General features: G+C 39.4%; 1 protein-coding gene across 1 annotated transcript in view; it reads left to right on the top strand.

The window, feature by feature from the left end:
• The window catches only part of PER2 (period circadian regulator 2), a 78,086-nt gene that overhangs the window by 26,509 nt on the left and 33,967 nt on the right, over positions 1–17,610 (top strand). Inside the window, exons 3-8 of the mRNA XM_065410241.1 lie at positions 6,031–6,510; positions 7,450–7,512; positions 8,450–8,604; positions 9,245–9,366; positions 12,461–12,662; positions 12,776–12,827. Of these exons, the coding sequence (XP_065266313.1) occupies positions 6,254–6,510; positions 7,450–7,512; positions 8,450–8,604; positions 9,245–9,366; positions 12,461–12,662; positions 12,776–12,827 (851 nt within the window). The 5' untranslated portion in view covers positions 6,031–6,253. The remainder of the gene's footprint in view (positions 1–6,030; positions 6,511–7,449; positions 7,513–8,449; positions 8,605–9,244; positions 9,367–12,460; positions 12,663–12,775; positions 12,828–17,610) is intronic.

The following is a 17,610-nucleotide window of genomic DNA, read 5'->3' as shown; positions in this document are numbered from 1 at the left end:
AACTCATCAGTGCTAAGCCAATCACTCTGAGCTGATAATGAAATCACACTGTGTAATTCCAATGTTGTTGTGAAGTGTAGTCACACTTCATGCGGTAATTTAAGTATATTAATTCAAGATATCTGTTATAGTGAAAACAAGCCCTCTGGTAGACTTCTCTAGTTACTGCAAAAATAACAGGAGTACTTGTGGCACCTTAGAGACTAACAAATTTATTAGAGCATAAGCTTTCGTGGGCTACTCTGAGCTGATAATGAAATCACACTGTGTAATTCCAATGTTGTTGTGAAGTGTAGTCACACTTCATGCGGTAATTTAAGTATATTAATTCAAGATATCTGTTATAGTGAAAACAAGCCCTCTGGTAGACTTCTCTAGTTACTGCAAAAATAACAGGAGTACTTGTGGCACCTTAGAGACTAACAAATTTATTAGAGCATAAGCTTTCGTGGGCTACAACCCACTTCTAGTTACTGGTTTCCTTTTTACCTTCTGCTCTCCTGGAAGGACTTGTGTAAAATAAATAGTGATGGAATGATTTACCGTAAGAGGAACCCAGGTTGTTTTGCTCTTCGTGACCCAAAGACATGACTATAGATAAGTCTGGCTTACCCTCTCAGTAGCTGACCTGATTTTAGACCAGCAGTAAGCTGCCCTGTAACAGAGCTTTTGAGGTAAATGCCTCTGCCAGTTCTTTAGATTTCAGCCCTTCCTCCCAATATAGTTTCCATGTTAAGGTTGGAGGCCTACAAAAGATCTCTTTACACTTTGGGAGCCTTGAAATGCGTTTTTTCTATACTTAACTCTCATTGATTTCAGTGGGGACTGAAAGGCTAAATACCTTTGTGAATCCCATTCAAAGTTTAAGTTGGCTTATCCTGGCTGCTGTGGTTCTTGATTTCCAGCCCCATGTATGCCAATACTAAACTGGTGTCTACATGAGGTTGTTATACAGAAAGGCTTTTCCTGTTAAACTTACAGGATGGTCTAAGTAAGGACTTGTCTGAGAAGTTGCAGAGAAAAAAAGTCTTTTGTCTTTTAACTACCATAGTTCATAAAGGGACTTTGCCTCCTTTGTACCTTGGAAACCAAGCCCAAATTCCAGAACATCAGTAACCGAAGAGGACTTCTGTTATTTCTCAGAAATCTTCATGAAATTATTATATACTAATTTTTTCCAAGGACACTTCTGGACATTGTGTGAAAGGTCTTAAAAATGGATCCCATGGAAGCTGCGTATGTCACTAAACCAATTCCTTTTTTTGTTGTTGAATGACCAAGTAAATGAATAAAACTGGCCATAATGAATCTAACATAAGGTTGTAAAATGATCTTGTGGCCAGGTCTTATTAGCTGAGACATACAGGGCAAAACTGTTACTAATAATTATTGCCTTAGGCAAATTACTGTAAAAAATTAAATTTAGATTTTCTAGCACAGTGCAGCTTTAGATATCATAATCCTAAATGCTGGAAGGACAAACGGTATAGTGAATTAGGTGGACATTACGTATTGGACCTTTCCTTAAATCTGGTGCTTGGTTGATACATGGGCACCCACTTACTTAGAGGGTGTCCATTCACTAGAGGTGAATTGTCTAGTCTTTTTGATCCTAGGTAACCCAACAGAAGATTTTATTATATGTCATTGTTAAATGCTACTGGGAGTTTCATCTAGGGGCAAACTTCAATGTGATTGAGACCTTGAACAGATTTTTTTTTTCCTTTAGTAACTTCTAGCCAAAAGCCCATCAGTCTGAAATGAAGGAAGAGAAATTCCCCTATCCTGTAACACTTTTCTTGCCACACTATAGACCAATGCAAAGCTCCTCTTTTTCCTTTTCTTGTGTGTTCCAGTTTAAGTAACTTTAGGGAGACACACAAAGTAGCTGCTTATTTTGGCTCAGGAAAAACTGCTGAAGTAAACTGTAGTTCAGAATTTGTGCTACTATAACAACTCTCCATCTATTGATCTGTCTGTTATATGAATGAACAGCCTTGAGCCTATAAGCTCAGTCATGATTTGTGGATCTGAATTGCATAAATTCACTGTGCTGGTAGAAAAATATGCCTCATGTTACTTGGAAAAGGCTGTTCAGGTTTCCAGCAAATATTCTAATTGTAAGAAAATATTTTTATAGTTATCAGTAGTGATTGCTAAAATAAATGCCCCTAAAAACACTTCCTCTTCCAACTAAAAACAGATTTCTTGTGCACAACTTTGGCTGAATGAGGAGAAGAAGAAGAAGATTTGCTTCTGAGAACTCGAAATAAATGTAAAATGTCTGGAAAACCAAAAATTAGGAGGGTAAGAAAATAGTTTCAGTTGTTTTTCTGGGGGAAAATGGTAGGAGAATTTTTAAAATATCTAAGTTAAAACTACCTCACTGTTGTAGGTTTGTTCTTTTTCTTTTGCGTGTTAAAAAGCAAGGCACTAGTAGTAGTACTGGCAAAACGTACACTTTTTCATTCTTTTGTACTCAATCTGAAAACCGTCAGATTGGAAATGCCAGCAGATGGTAGTGTTATATGTTTTAATGGGGAAAAAATACCAAACACTGAATTGCTCATATTTTAGGTAAGAATAAAAATAATTTGCATTGTTTAGTATTCCATTAATGTTGTTCAGAGCACATTAATCCTGGAAATGTGCAAATGACCGGTAAGCCTATTCTTATGGAACAAGTGTTGCTGTCTGTGGATCAGGGAAATCTAATTTCCTGAACTTATTTCGCCTATGTGTTTTTCTGGTGTTTAGTTTGCTACTTAAGGATGACTGCTATTTGGTGCTTTTTACCTTTGATGGCAAGTCTTTAATATGTTTAATGTTGACGTTGTTTTTTTAAATTTGATAACTGCTTTAACAGCAGCTCTTTTTCTTTCCTTAGAGGTATAATTTCCCAAGCAGTACTTGACATTTTTGGTTGTACTTAATGTTAAAAGTCAATTTAAAGAACTCACTTCTGTCTGGATTTTTTTTTTTTTTTTTTACTTTTGACACTTAGGATTATTGTAACTGAGAGAAATGAAAGAATTCTTTTTCTCTAGGTTGTCCTCAAAATGCACTAGATATATAGTCAATTCACTGTTTCCACTGGATAGTCTATCTCCTCTGTTTGTGGGTCTCTCGTGCAGCAACAGAGGAAAGAATTTTTTAATATAGGAAAATGAGATTGTATACCCCCTAAAACTAGTAAAGCAGCCTTTGAAACGAACTATTTTTTTAAACTCACTAAATATTTTCTAGTTCATTGTGTTAGTTTAAGTCTTCAGCAGAAATAGTAAGATAGAAAAACAACCTGTCATATACTCTTGATTTTTGCATATTTGTATGCAGTCCCAGCCAGTAAGCATGACAGAAATTATATAGACTAAGAAATGAGTAATATTGAAATTTTTGAAAAGGCGGTCTTCTAATAAAAAATGCACTTTATTTCATCTTCCTTTTCTCCTGTGAATTTTATGCCAAAATGAATATTCGTTTTATAACATTGTTATTAGCCTTGAATTAAATATGGAAATGTATTGATTCATAGATTCATAGATTCTAGGACTGGAAGGGACCTCGAGAGGTCATCGAGTCCAGTCCCCTGCCCGCATGGCAGGACCAAATACTGTCTAGACCATCCCTGATAGACATTTATCTAACCTACTCTTAAATATCTCCAGAGATGGAGATTCCACAACCTCCCTAGGCAATTTATTCCAGTGTTTAAGCACCCTGACAGTTAGGAACTTTTTCCTAATGTCCAACCTAGACCTCCCTTGCTGCAGTTTAAGCCTATTGCTTCTTGCTCTATCCTCAGAGGCTAAGGTGAACAAGTTTTCTCCCTCCTCCTTATGACACCCTTTTAGATACCTGAAAACTGCTATCATGTCCCCTCTCAGTCTTCTCTTTTCCAAACTAAACAAACCCAATTCTTTCAGCCTTCCTTCATAGGTCATGTTCTCAAGACCTTTAATCATTCTTGTTGCTCTTCTCTGGACCCTTTCCAATTTCTCCACATCTTTCTTGAAATGCGGTGCCCAGAACTGGACACAATACTCCAGCTGAGGCCTAACCAGAGCAGAGTAGAGCAGAAGAATGACTTCTCGTGTCTTGCTCACAACACACCTGATAATACATCCCAGAATCATGTTTGCTTTTTTTGCAACAGCATCACACTGTTGACTCATATTTAGCTTGTGGTCCACTATAACCCCTAGATCCCTTTCTGCCGTACTCCTTCCTAGACAGTCTCTTCCCATTCTGTATGTGTGAAACTGATTTTTTCTTCCTAAGTGGAGCACTTTGCATTTGTCTTTGTTAAACTTCATCCTGTTTAACTCAGACCATTTCTCCAATTTGTCCAGATCATTTTGAATTATGACCCTGTCCTCCAAAGCAGTTGCAATCCCTCCCAGTTTGGTATCATCCGCAAACTTAATAAGCGTACTTTCTATGCCAATATCTAAGTCGTTAATGAAGATATTGAACAGAGCCGGTCCCAAAACAGACCCCTGCGGAACCCCACTCTTTATGCCTTTCCAGCAGGATTGGGAACCATTAATAACAACTCTCTGAGTACGGTTATCCAGCCAGTTATGCACCCACCTTATAGTAGCCCCATCTAAATTGTATTTGCCTAGTTTGTCGATAAGAATATCATGCGAGACCGTATCAAATGCCTTACTAAAGTCTAGGTATACCACATCCACAGCTTCTCCCTTATCCACAAGACTCGTTATCCTATCAAAGAAAGCTATCAGATTGGTTTGACATGATTTGTTCTTTACAAATCCATGCTGGCTGTTCCCTATCACCTTACCACCTTCCAAGTGTTTGCAGATGATTTCCTTAATTACTTGCTCCATTATCTTCCCAGGCACAGAAGTTAAACTAACTGGTCTGTAGTTTCCTGGGTTGTTTTTATTTCCCTTTTTATAGATGGGCACTATATTTGCCCTTTTCCAGTCTTCTGGAATCTCTCCCGTCACCCATGATTTTCCAAAGATAATAGCTAGAGGCTCAGATACCTCCTCTATTAGCTCCTTGAGTATTCTAGTAGGATGCATTTCATCAGGCCCTGGTGACTTGCAGGCATCTAACTTTTCTAAGTGATTTTTAACTTGTTCTTTTTTTATTTTATCTGCTAAACCTACCCCCTTCCCATTAGCATTCACTATGTTAGGCATTCCTTCAGACTTCTCAGTGAAGACCGAAACAAAGAAGTCATTAAGCATCTCTGCCATTTCCAAGTTTCCTGTTACTGTTTCTCCCTCTTCACTAAGCAGTGGGCCTACCCTGTCTTTGGTCTTCCTCTTGCTTCTAATGTATTGATAAAAAGTCTTCTTGTTCCCCTTTATTCCCGTAGCTAGTTTGAGCTCATTTTGTGCCTTTGCCTTTCTAATCTTGCCCCTGCATTCCTGTGTTGTTTGCCTATATTCATCCTTTGTGATCTGTCCTAGTTTCCATTTTTTGTACGACTCCTTTTTATTTTTTAGATCATGCAAGATCTCGTGGTTAAGCCAAGGTGGTCTTTTGCCACATTTTCTATCTTTCCTAACCAGCGGAATAGCTTGCTTTTGGGCCCTTAATAGTGTCCCTTTGAAAAACTGCCAACTCTCCTCAGTTGTTTTTCCCCTCAGTCTTGATTCCCATGGGACCTTACCTATCAGCTCTCTGAGCTTACCAAAATCCGCCTTCCTGAAATCCATTGTCTCTATTTTGCTGTTCTCCCTTCTACCCTTCCTTAGAATTGCAAACTCTATGATTTCATGATCACTTTCACCCAAGCTGCCTTCTACTTTCAAATTCTCAACGAGTTCCTCCCTATGAAACGTTTCAGAAATGTTTAAATGTGTCAGATTCTGGGATAAAATTTTAATAACGAAACTCTTGAAATTAAAACTTAACATTAGAGCTACTTCATTATTTCAGTTTTGATTGGCCAATAACAGAACCTTAATATTGAGCAAACTGAAAACAAATTTATTAAAACAAATTGTTTCAGCATTGTTTACTTTTCTCCCCCTCTTCCCCCACCCTTAGGATTCTGGATTCACACTTCAAGACTGGCAATCTTGTATGCAGAGCACAAACGTGAATATGGCTTGACTAATTCTTGGTCTGCGCAAATATTGCTAATGAGTGTTCAGTGGACTGTATTAAGATCAGGGGGTTCTACTCTAGCACTGAGGAGCGGAACCCACAACAGCTTGAAATCAGTGGAAATATTTCTCAGCAGTCAGACTCATCAAAGCAGCAATACAAAATGAGTGGATATTCTGAACTTGCAAACAACCATAGCCAAATGATTGCTGAGGAGACTGATGGTCAAACCAAGCCTGAACAACATCCAGATACTCTTCAGGAGGACACTGAGATGAGCAGTGGATCAAGTGGTAATGACTTCAGTGGAAATGATATGAATGAAAACTATTCTACTGGCCATGATTCTCATGGCAATGAATCTGATGAAAATGGGAAAGATACAGCAATGCTTATGGAGTCTTTAGATTGTCATAAAAGGTAATATGCTGATTTTTTTCCTCTCATGTTTTTCTTAAGATTCTTAAAATCTAACCTACTTTCATGTTAATACATGCAATGTAATCTGTGTTGGGCTGTGTTCCTATGCTTAGTGCTTTTTCCATTCCATGCTGATTTATTATTTATTCATTCATTACTGGCTTATACCATAATAGGCAGGTAGTAGTTTTGCATCTACATAGTTACTTTCTTCTACTTGAAGAGAATAATGCTATGGTGAAATACTTTTGAAAGTAGAGCCACATGAGAACATACAAGTAGAAAAATATAGTAAAAATGCTACTGGGAGTGCAGCAAAGAAGTTTGTCTTCATATTTTCTGTTAAGGCAAATAGATCAGTGAGGTAAGGCTTTTAACTGCTTGTTTTCACCACCTCAGAATCTCCGTATCTTCTTATTGATTAAAAACAGTGCAGTCTGGTTTAAATTAAAGTGTTCAAATTGTGACGTCAGAACAGAACTTCAGTTTAAAATCAGATTTAGAATGTGTCTTTCCCACAAATAAATCTTGTTTACCATGTTGAAGCATTAACAATGTCTTGTGGCTTTCTTTTTAAATCCTGAGAGTATTATTTTAGGAGACTAGGGAAGAAAACCATGGAGCAGTGATATACATCACACCTTTTTATGGCTGTCCGTTAATGACACAACTGCTGGACACTCTACCATTATTAGGCTACTATATAGTGATTGATTTAGTGGGACACACCAATCTACCATAGAATTACATCTTTTTAAGCATACGTGACATTTACACACAAACTAGTTTGGCTGAAGCTGCTCAGTTGCATTATCACCAGTTTCATTGGTATAAAGTTGATCTGTAAGTTTAAAGTAACAAATAGAAAATGGAGATGTTAAAGCTAAACACAACTTGAATTTTACTTTATTAACATCGCTGAGGTTGTTCTTTTTTCAGCTCAAATGCATTTAGCCTGATGATTGCAGACTCTGAACATAATCCATCTACCAGTGGATGCAGGTAACTAAAAAATAGACTATTGTGCATTTTAAAATAAGTTTTAAAACAATGATGGGATAAAGCTGTTTGAGGTAATTATTGTGAACAAAAATGAATTAACTATTTAAATCTAGTTCAGGGTCTCTCGCCCTGTGGTTGATCCAAAAATAGGTCGCAAGAATATGTCAAAGGTCACATGGGAGGCCCTGGCTCAGGGTTGGGTTCTCCACCCGGGGGAGTTGGAAGACTTGGGGGTGGGGGATTGCAGAGCCTGTGCAGCACTCACTTCACAGTGGTGGCTCCAGTCCCACAAGGCTGGCTGGGTTTAGTTCCCTGCCCTGGGCGTTTGTGACCTAGGGCATGTGGTTTCAGCGCTGCTCAGGTTTGGCCCCACTGCCCCTCAGTTATGAGGGGGAGTGGCCAGCTGGGCCAAATTTGGGTGTGTATTGCTGCGACCCCATGTGCCAGGTTGCAACTCTATTCACACAAATTTGGCCCCGTCAGCCAATCCGTCATGTAGATCTGGTCAAACCTGAGTGGAGCTGTGACTCTGGAGGTCGCAACGCCCAAAGCCAGGAGACTAGCTCAGCCACTTCCCTGTGACATGAGCCACCTCAAAGGTACTTGCAGTGTACTTATTACATTAAGGTGTGTATCAGATGTCGTGGGCAAAAAATATTTAGTAAGACAGGTGTTTTTGCACTAAAGCTATTTACTGGTTTGTGACAGGCCATCAAGTTTACAAATGGGTCATTAGGCCAAAAATGTTGAGAATCCCCTGATCTAGCAAATGTAGCAATCTAGCAACTGTCTTTGAAGCTAAATGCTTCCAAAATTATACTAAACAGATATGTAGAACTAGTCTAATGACATGATAAATGTCAAAAGGCTTTGGTTTTCTGGAAGGTATGGTATCAGTTTAAATATCAGTGTAACTTTTTTTGTTTTAATTTTATAGCAGTGAGCAATCCACTAAAGCCAAAACACAGAAGGAATTGAGGAAAACATTGCAGGAGCTGAAAGCACGCCTTCCTCCTGAAAAAAGAATCAAAGGAAAATCTAGTGTGCTGACAACATTGAAATATGCACTTAAAAGCATTAAACAAGTTAAAGGTAATGTAGCCGAAGAAATATCATAAATTAGATTGAATAAAAGTAAGTTCCAGAACTAGAATCCGAATGTGGATCTCTTTATAAAGTCACGTTCATAATAAATGAAAGATCATAAAACTAATGTAGTTGTAGCATTTTAATAATTTGGGTTTGTGACTCTACCAAAACAAACAACAACAAAAAGCCAGGGGGGCAGGGTTAGCACTTACAATAACTTTTAAAGATATTTAAAATAAAAAACCTAGTAAAATGTAGGGTGAGACTCAATTTTATTTAAAAATACATTTTTGGTATTTAGTTAGCCATTCACTTACAAATTGTAAGTGATATTTGACTATAGACAATATTCAGCAATGCCTTCTATCCAAGGATTGCCAAGTACTTCACAGACTGTAATGAACTAAGCTACACAACACCCTTATGAACTACATAAACTTCCCCAGGTTACAGATGAGGAAACTGAAACAGAAAGAAGTTAAGTGCTTTTCTCATGGTGGAAGTGGGAATAGAACCTAGATACCGTGTCCTGTATTTAACCACAAGCTCATGCTTTCTGTCCAGTCAGTGTTAGCAGGCTCGATGTTAACTGGTCATATTTTGAAATGTGAATATAAAAAACTGGCTTAATATTCTTATGTAGCCAATGAAGAATATTACCAGTTAATGATGATTAATGAAAGCCATCCTTCTGGTCTTGATGTGTCGTCCTATATGGTGGAGGAAGTTGAGAACATTACTTCAGAATACATCATGAAAAATGCAGTGAGTATGCTGACCCATTACTGCTGTGTGTATGTAATTGGTGGGGGTGGTTGGAATTCTTAACTGTAACCTTTCTTTAAAAAAACAAAACAAAAAAAAATTGGGCATAATGGATTAATGCCTTGTTGCCAGCAGCTTTGATGGTTTTGTTGCTGGTATTGGACACTGCATTCTGAAGAATGTGCCCTGTGATGGGAAAGAATTGATCATACTGGATATTGCAACTATACACTTTTCCCATATGCTATATAAGTAAAACAACTGGAAAGAATGCAAAATACTTAATCCCAAATAATGGGTTATCCGACTCTCACTGCTACTTTATCATCTGTTACAAAGGATCCACTCCAGAAATGAGGGATTTGATCCTGGCAAATATTTATGAATCTGATCATTAAATTATCTTGGGCAGAAGTTCACTCCGGAGCTTACAGTATGATGGTAAATACAAAACTGCTTTGGCTTATGTGTAGAGAAGTAGTGCCTCACAGACCAGGGAGCTAATGTATCTGGTGAGACTGCACCTAGGTTACCATGTTCAGTTTTTGACACTTTCAGTACGGGAAAGTTGACTACAAATTGTAGAAAATTCAAATAAGAGTTTAGGAGGACAGAATTAAAATGACAGGAGTACTTGTGGCACCTTAGAGACTCTCTAAGGTGCCACAAGTACTCCTGTTATTTTTGCGGATACAGACTAACACGGCTGCTACTCTGAAAATTTGTTAGTCTCTAAGGTGCCACAAGTACTCCTGTTATTTTTGCGGATACAGACTAACACGGCTGCTACTCTGAAACCAGAATTAAAATGGTGACTCTTCAAACAGACTGGAGCCTGGTCTACACTACAGTGTTAGGTTGATGTAAGGCAGCTTACGTCGACCCGATTATATCAGTGTATACACTACAGCCTTGCCCACCAATGTATGTGCCCTACTACACCGACATAATAACTCCACCTCCACAAGAGTCATAGGGCTTATGCCGGTGTAGTAATGGGTTACTTACATCTATTGGCTGTCATTATTGTCAATTTCACGGCTCTGCTTCCCTGCCAGGAACAGGGCAGCCGCACAGAACACCACTCATGGATCTGTCCGCCAGGCTGCCCCTGCAGGCTCTCGGCTCCCCCTGCTAGAAGCCTAGTGGCCCCCTCTGGGCTCTCTGCTCCCCACTGGGAGCACGGCTGCCCCTAGAGGGGAGCTCTGCGCCCGGAGTCCTGGCCACACTGCCACTGTTAACTCGGTGAAAGCTCCTGGTGAGGATGCACACCACCGACAGAAGAAGAATAGTGTGGACATGAAGCACTGCAATAATTACTGTAGTGGCTGTAAGATGACATAACATAGGTCGTCTTAAGTTTATAGTGTAGATATGTCCTGGGAGATCCCCTTAGTATTTGGACTACTTCATGGGCTTGGAAGCACCTGCTAATAGGGCAGATGTCATCATCCCTCCCCTAGTCTTCTTGCAGAATCTGGGATAGAGGAGGTGCCTGACTGAGTTGGGAGACTCCCAGCAAGCCCTTCATTGGGGATAAACCAGGAGATGCTGGGTTGGCAGGAAAGGGAGGAAACTCCCTTCCTCAGAAGACCCTAGGAAAGAAATGGAGAAGCTGGGGAAAGTCCATCCCCTATCCCTTGCAAAGAAGCTGAGGGGGAGGCAGTGGGCCTGGAGGGACCACCCCACTGTAATAACCAAAAAGAGTAGGGGTAAGAGGCAGCGACGGTTTGACGGGATTACGCTCTCCTGTAGGAGAGAGTTAGGAATGAGAGGCAGCGGAGGAGCTGAAAGAAAAATGTTCACTCTCAAGAACTGAGATCAGGGAGAGGTATGTGCTGGAGAGGCAGCAGGAATGCTCTGGTCTAACCCCTTTTGAGAAGGCAAGAGTTATTGGCCAAGGCTATACACTGTGGAGGGCCGGCATTTACCTTCAGCTTCCTTCCACAGAGCACAACAGGGGGCTTTGACCTCTCTTTATGTGGGCCTTCATAGTCCATGCAGGTGGCAGCTGACTACCCTGGGTTTGTGAGGGTCTCTCAGCAGTGAGGGAGAAAAAATGTTCTTTAAGTTCATGTTTTAAGGCATAAGCTAACCACTACCTGATGGGGTTTAGAGGAAGAAACTTCCCTTGTGCATCAGTGATTCCATAATGGTCTACTACAGGATTCTTCACCGCCTTCTGAAGTATTTCAGTTGGCTATTATCAGGATACCGGTCTAGATATCCCTTTTGGTCTGATCAGGAAAGGCTAGTTCTGTGTTCCTATGAATAGTTAAAGGGGTATAAATAGTAGTATTCAGATAGGATGGTATTAAGGGGGGAAAACGTAGGCTGAATGTCAAACGTTCATTCACACTGAGATCTGTTAAACTGTAGAGTTTTCCAACAGCAGAAATCAAACTTTTGTTTCTCAAGTTGTATAAAACAGAACTGGACAAAGGTATTGATGCATGTGCTGTAAAAGAACAATCTTGTATTTCAACAAGATAGACATCACTAGGCCACCTAATAGATTTCCATTTATTAACTTTTGTGTTAACCGCTTGTCCATAAATTAGTGTACTAAATTACTAAGCATGGGCATGTTCATTTTGGCTGTAGATGAATGTACTGGTTTGTGTCATCTTTAAGGCACTTAAATAATTTAATTTTATAAATGCAAAATATGCCTGTGATATTAACATTTATGAAGAGGGAAACTGTAGTGACCAAGTCCAGCTGTCTCTGTATCCAAAGTAACTTCTGCATTATGATAGAGTCAAGTCCATATAGTAAGATTCTACAATCAACTGCTAAAACTACATCAACATATGTATTAAAACCATCACCTACTTCAGGAAGTGTTTATATCAGCTACATGTACTTTTCAGGCAGTTAAAAGAATTTGTGTTGAGACTTGATGTACATTTGGTTTACATACAGTACATTTGGTTTAATCATTTCTTATTAGTTAAAAATAGACGAGATGAATAATACTTAACATCAAATTAGTTTGAACTTCCAAATACCATTTTTAAACCACTGTATTATCAAAGAAAAAGATTAAAAATTTTCTCTTGTCTAATATGTTTGAAATTTTGTTATTGCTTAGGACATGTTTGCTGTAGCTGTTTCCCTGATTACTGGGAAAGTCTTGTACATCTCTGATCAAGCTGCCTCGATTCTCCGCTGTAAGAGGGATTTCTTTAAAAATGCCAAATTTGTGGAGTTCTTGGCACCTCAGGATGTCGGTGTTTTCTACAGCTCCACTACCCCTTACAGATTGCCATCATGGAGTATTTGTAATGGAGTTGGTAAGTACTCTCAGCATTGAATACATCTCTGTTTTTCAGTAACAACCATTTTGGAATACAAAACTTTAAACTGTTTATTGCAACTTGTTATGAAATCCATTTAATATTTTTAGAATCTTCCACACAAGACTGCATGGAGGAGAAATCATTCTTCTGTCGCATCAGGTAAGACCAAATATTAAAATTAGACTTGAAGTATTAAACACTGAGACCATACGTGTCAAAAAGTACTCAGTGGATTCTTAATTCACTGTCTCTTTTTCCTGATATGAAAACAAGGCGAATCATATGCATGGCCTCTTATCTAAGATACACTATAGAGATTGTTATAGAAAGTAACTGCAAAGCAGATTCAGGAAACTGCATCTCAGTTGTTAATGCAGTGTAGTTGTAGCTGTTTATCCAAGGATATTAGAGATAAGGGGGGCTGAGGGAATATCTTTTATTGGATAAGCTTTTGTCTCTCTCACCAACAGAAGTTGGTCCAATAAAAGATATTCCCTCACCTTCCTCATGTCTCAGTTATTAATCAGTTTGGAATTTGACCTTTGCACTTAGGTACAAGTAAAACTGATCCTGTTAAGTTTTGGAGGAAGGGTTTCATCATTTCATTTAATTCAGTGGATACTTGTACATTCCACTCAGTCCATCTCTGTTCAGTCCTTCCTTTGATCATGATGAAGGGCAATTCAACACTCATTAATTTATTATATTAGTGTCTTAAGAACCCCATTGTGATTGTCACTTGTCTGTATGGTACCTGAGGATCATCCCTGCACCAGAGAGTTTAGTCTTGATGTCAGCAGGCCACAGGCAGATGAAACAAATGAAGTGGGTGTGGGATAAAAGGGTAAGACATCAATATGCCAAACAGAGCTTAGAAGCCCCAACTCCTTGACGAATTGCTAGTGCTGCCACCCCCATGCAGATGAAACACAGCAGTTCAGGACACTGCTGTTTCTTTTCAGGCTTTTCTCCTCGGTTTTTTTAAGTAGTGAGCTCCTTCCATTTTTTCTACTTTCTGGGAACTCATTTAGAGGACCGTTTTTTCCACAGGGACTACTTTCTTTGCTGCTCCCTTCATGCTTCCTACCTCCTTGCCCCTCTCTTACCTCCCTTCTCTCCCCCTGCCCCCCCACCCCCCAAAAAATAGAAGAACAGGCAAGGAAGCACAAAGCCAAACACAGAACGTATTTCATTTATGCTGAATACCTGCAGCCTGTTGCAGAAGAAGAATTATGCCAGCTGTGTGTCTGGCACAGGAAGCCTTGTTCTGCCAGGGCAAGGAGCATTCGTGATGCAACATAGCATGGTTTCTGTCCAAATGAAAGCTGGCATCCAGGGCAGAAGCCTTGTGCTAGCTCTGATCTATTCAGTCTAGACCATAACTACCTTAAAACTCTTGACGTCTTTGGAAGAGACTGCAGCCAGTTAAAGATGCCAGGAATCCAGTAGTCTATTTGACTTCATGAAATGGGTCCTTTTGTACCTGGGAAAAGAATTAGGCATTCTGCCATTACCTGTCCATGGGGAAAACAGTCCTCTGTCCAGGGCTGAAATTTCCAAAGGTGATTAGGGGTGTTAGCAGCACAACTTCCATTGACACTTAGGAAAATTGTGTGGTCACAATTGTGTGGTCCCCTAATACCTTTGAAAATCTTCAACCCAGGCCTTTAAGAGGACTAGACTCCTTCCTTCAGATTGGGGTCCCCAGACATAGGACAGAGCACACTTCCTCTTTAAGAGCGCAAACTAAGTGAATGCTTCTTTCATGAGCCAAAATGGAAAAGGAGCTGAGTAAAAGCCCCAGGAAGCCAGCAAAAATCTAAGATACCTTAAACAGCTAAGTGTCACAAAAAGAAATTTGAGAGGCCTCATATCTCCTTGTTTCTCAAGGAATGGAGAACTATTGCTGTTGGAGGGCGAAGAATTTGACTATGACCAACAGGAAAAGGCTTTTCTGGATCCCGACCTCCTTAGTTGAAACATTAGAGTTGTGTGTTTCAGACTTTGCTTTCCTCAAGGAAATCCAGCATTGTGAATTTTATTCCAGCTCTTGAAGATAGTTCTCATGCAGGGGAAATAAAATGAGACCCTCAGAATCCATTATACATTTTCTATAAGATGGCTTCTCACTCTAAGATCTAGTTATCAAAACAGCGAAGTTTCAGATTTAGGAGGGGTTCTGAAGCTGAGCGTGTTGTCTTCACTAATCTCAGACACTCATGTCAGTAGATCTTGGAAGGATTAACAAGCTGACCAAACAACCTAAACACGTCATTCCTCCTGTGGAAGCTAAATCTTGTGCAATAGGCGCTGTCCGGTCTGGCCCTACCCTCCAAGGCCATTTCTCTCTGTAGAGTCTTGATTTCTGTATTGAAACATATTTCTGGTCAAAATCATTTTCATGGAAGAACCATGTAGTATTTATTAACCAACACAACACTGTTCTCAGGAATGTCTCTAGCATTCATTTTTTGGAGTGAATTTCTTTATTATTAATTTTATTTATTATTTAAAATAAAAAAAACCTCTTAGGATTTGTGATTCTCCCACTCATGTTGGAATTCAGTGCATCCATAAGAGAAATTATAGAACATGTGAGCTGTCAAGAAACTGGTTGTTTTACCTCAAAAGAGCCAGACCCAAACCATCAGAAAATCATATTGTATTTCCTTCTGTCTGATATGGCTGAGGAAAGTCTTCAGTCCTCCACTTCCAGATGTAGCAGATGCTGTATTACGGATCTGTACAAGGCATAAATTGAACCAGTTTTAGTAGGGATTCTCTTCCATTATACCACATAAGTAGCAAGTCTTGAGCAGAGAGATCCTCAATATCCCTTAGAAAGTTGTACAGGAGAGAAATTTGGGCCTCCATGTCTACATTCACAGGGCACTGCAATATTTATTTCCAGGCATCTGATGCATGCTTCAGCCACAGAGTTGGTCCCAAAGTAACTCACCTTGTTAGGTGGCAGGGCAGGGACTCATTCTTTTTGCAGCCTACATTTTTTTCTTTCTCTCACTATTTCATTTTTCTCTGGTGATCGTTAATGCTGAGTGATTTGGAAAATTTCTTAACAGCTAATTTCTTGTCTCCAAAAGCCAACTCTGCTATTCTGTTCCACTCTTGAAGATTAATAACTCTAGATATACTAATCTGGACACTGTGGGATTCACTGCAAAGCTGGTGGTCAGATTTCTTTGTACCACAATTAACGTTAGCTTTAAGAACTGTACTCTTGTAAGTTTTTATTATAACTGTGTAAGAATTCTTCTGGCAATTGGATTGTTCATCACCACAAAAGTACACACCTGGTCTGCATAAAATGAAAACAACCCTGTAGTGAGATTAGTAGAGATGGCATTTAGGGAGGGGAAATTAACAGATAAGTAGTTTTCCATTACTTAAATGTCTTCAAGCACAGAATATAATAAATGTGTATATTTTAATTTGCCTTAAGGGTTTTTTGAGCCTTTAGAGGGTTCCCCTTTTCCAACTCTTCTCCTCAAGCATGAGGAATAGAAACTTGGTAACATTGAACATAGCTAGATAGTTCCATACTGTGACGGGTTGGATCACAGAAACCCCCTGGGAGCTGCCACCTGATGTGCCAAGCCTACTTCTACCCCTGCTTTCCCTGCGAGCTCAGGACCCCAGCACCCTGTCTTGCTGAGCCAGACATTCCCGTCTGCTCCAACAAGACCAAGGGTCTGAATTACTTGCCCCAAAGCTGCAGGCTTACCTGAAAGCAGCTAACAGAAGTGTTCCTGTCTTTAACACTCAGATGCCCAACTCCCAATGGGGTCTAAACCCAAATAAATCCATTTAATAATAAAGCTTATACAGGGTAAACTCATAAATTGTTCGCCCTCTATAACACTGATAGAGCGATATGCACCATTGTTTGCTGCCCCAGGTATTAATACATACTCTGGGTCAAATACAGAAAGTAGGATTTAAGTGGTTCCAAGTAGTAACAGACAGAACAAAGTAAGTCGTCAAGCAAAATAAAATAAAATGTGCAAATCTATGTCTAATCAAACTGAATACAGATAATCACCCTCAGAGATGCTTCAGTAAGTTTTTTCCTCAGACTGGACACCTTCCAGGCCTGGGCACAATTCTTTCCCCTGGTACAGCTCTTGTTCCAGCTCAGGTGGTAGCTAGGGGATTCTTCATGATGGCTCCTCTCTCCCCTTTTTTCTGTTCCACCCCTTTATATATCTTTTGCATAAGGTGGGAATCCTTTGGCCCTCTCTGGGTTTCCACCCCCTCCTTTTCAATGGAAAGACACCAGGTTAAAGATGGATTCCAGTTCAGGTGACATGATCGCGTGTCACTGCAAGACTTCATTGCCCACTTGCCAGCACACACGTATACAGGAAGACTTACAGGTAAAACACACGCATCTGGAGACAATTGTCCTGATTGATGGGAGTCATCAAGATTCCAAACCACCATTAATGGCCCACACTTTGCATAATTACAATAGGCCCTCAGAGTTACATTTCATATTTCTAGTTTCAGATACAAGAGTGGTACATTTATACAAATAGGATGATCACACTCAATAGATTATAAGCCTTGTAATGATACCTTACAAGAGACCTTTTGCATGAAGCATATTCCAGTTACATTATATTCACTCATTAGCATATTCTTATAAAATTATATAGACTGCAACGTCACACATATGTCAACTAAAATATTCCCTGAAGAGCTCAGTCATTTTTGTCTCCGATAATACTTCAAAAGTACACAAATAAAACTGTTTTGTTATACTATAGCTATGAACTTTTGATTTCACTGGTGCTGAGCTAGAAAACTACTTTGAGTACTAGAGGTTTTGTGGGGATTTTACTAAGTAAAGGTCATATTAGCATTCAGCCACTATGTAAATATAAAATTAATTCCTTTTTGAAGGAAAGACCAGGATTAAGGC

This window comes from Emys orbicularis, chromosome 9, assembly GCF_028017835.1.
Source record: "Emys orbicularis isolate rEmyOrb1 chromosome 9, rEmyOrb1.hap1, whole genome shotgun sequence".
NCBI lineage: Eukaryota > Metazoa > Chordata > Testudines > Emydidae > Emys > Emys orbicularis.
The sequence above is the reverse complement of the archived record's forward strand: the minus strand, read 5'-3'. Positions and strand labels throughout refer to the sequence as shown.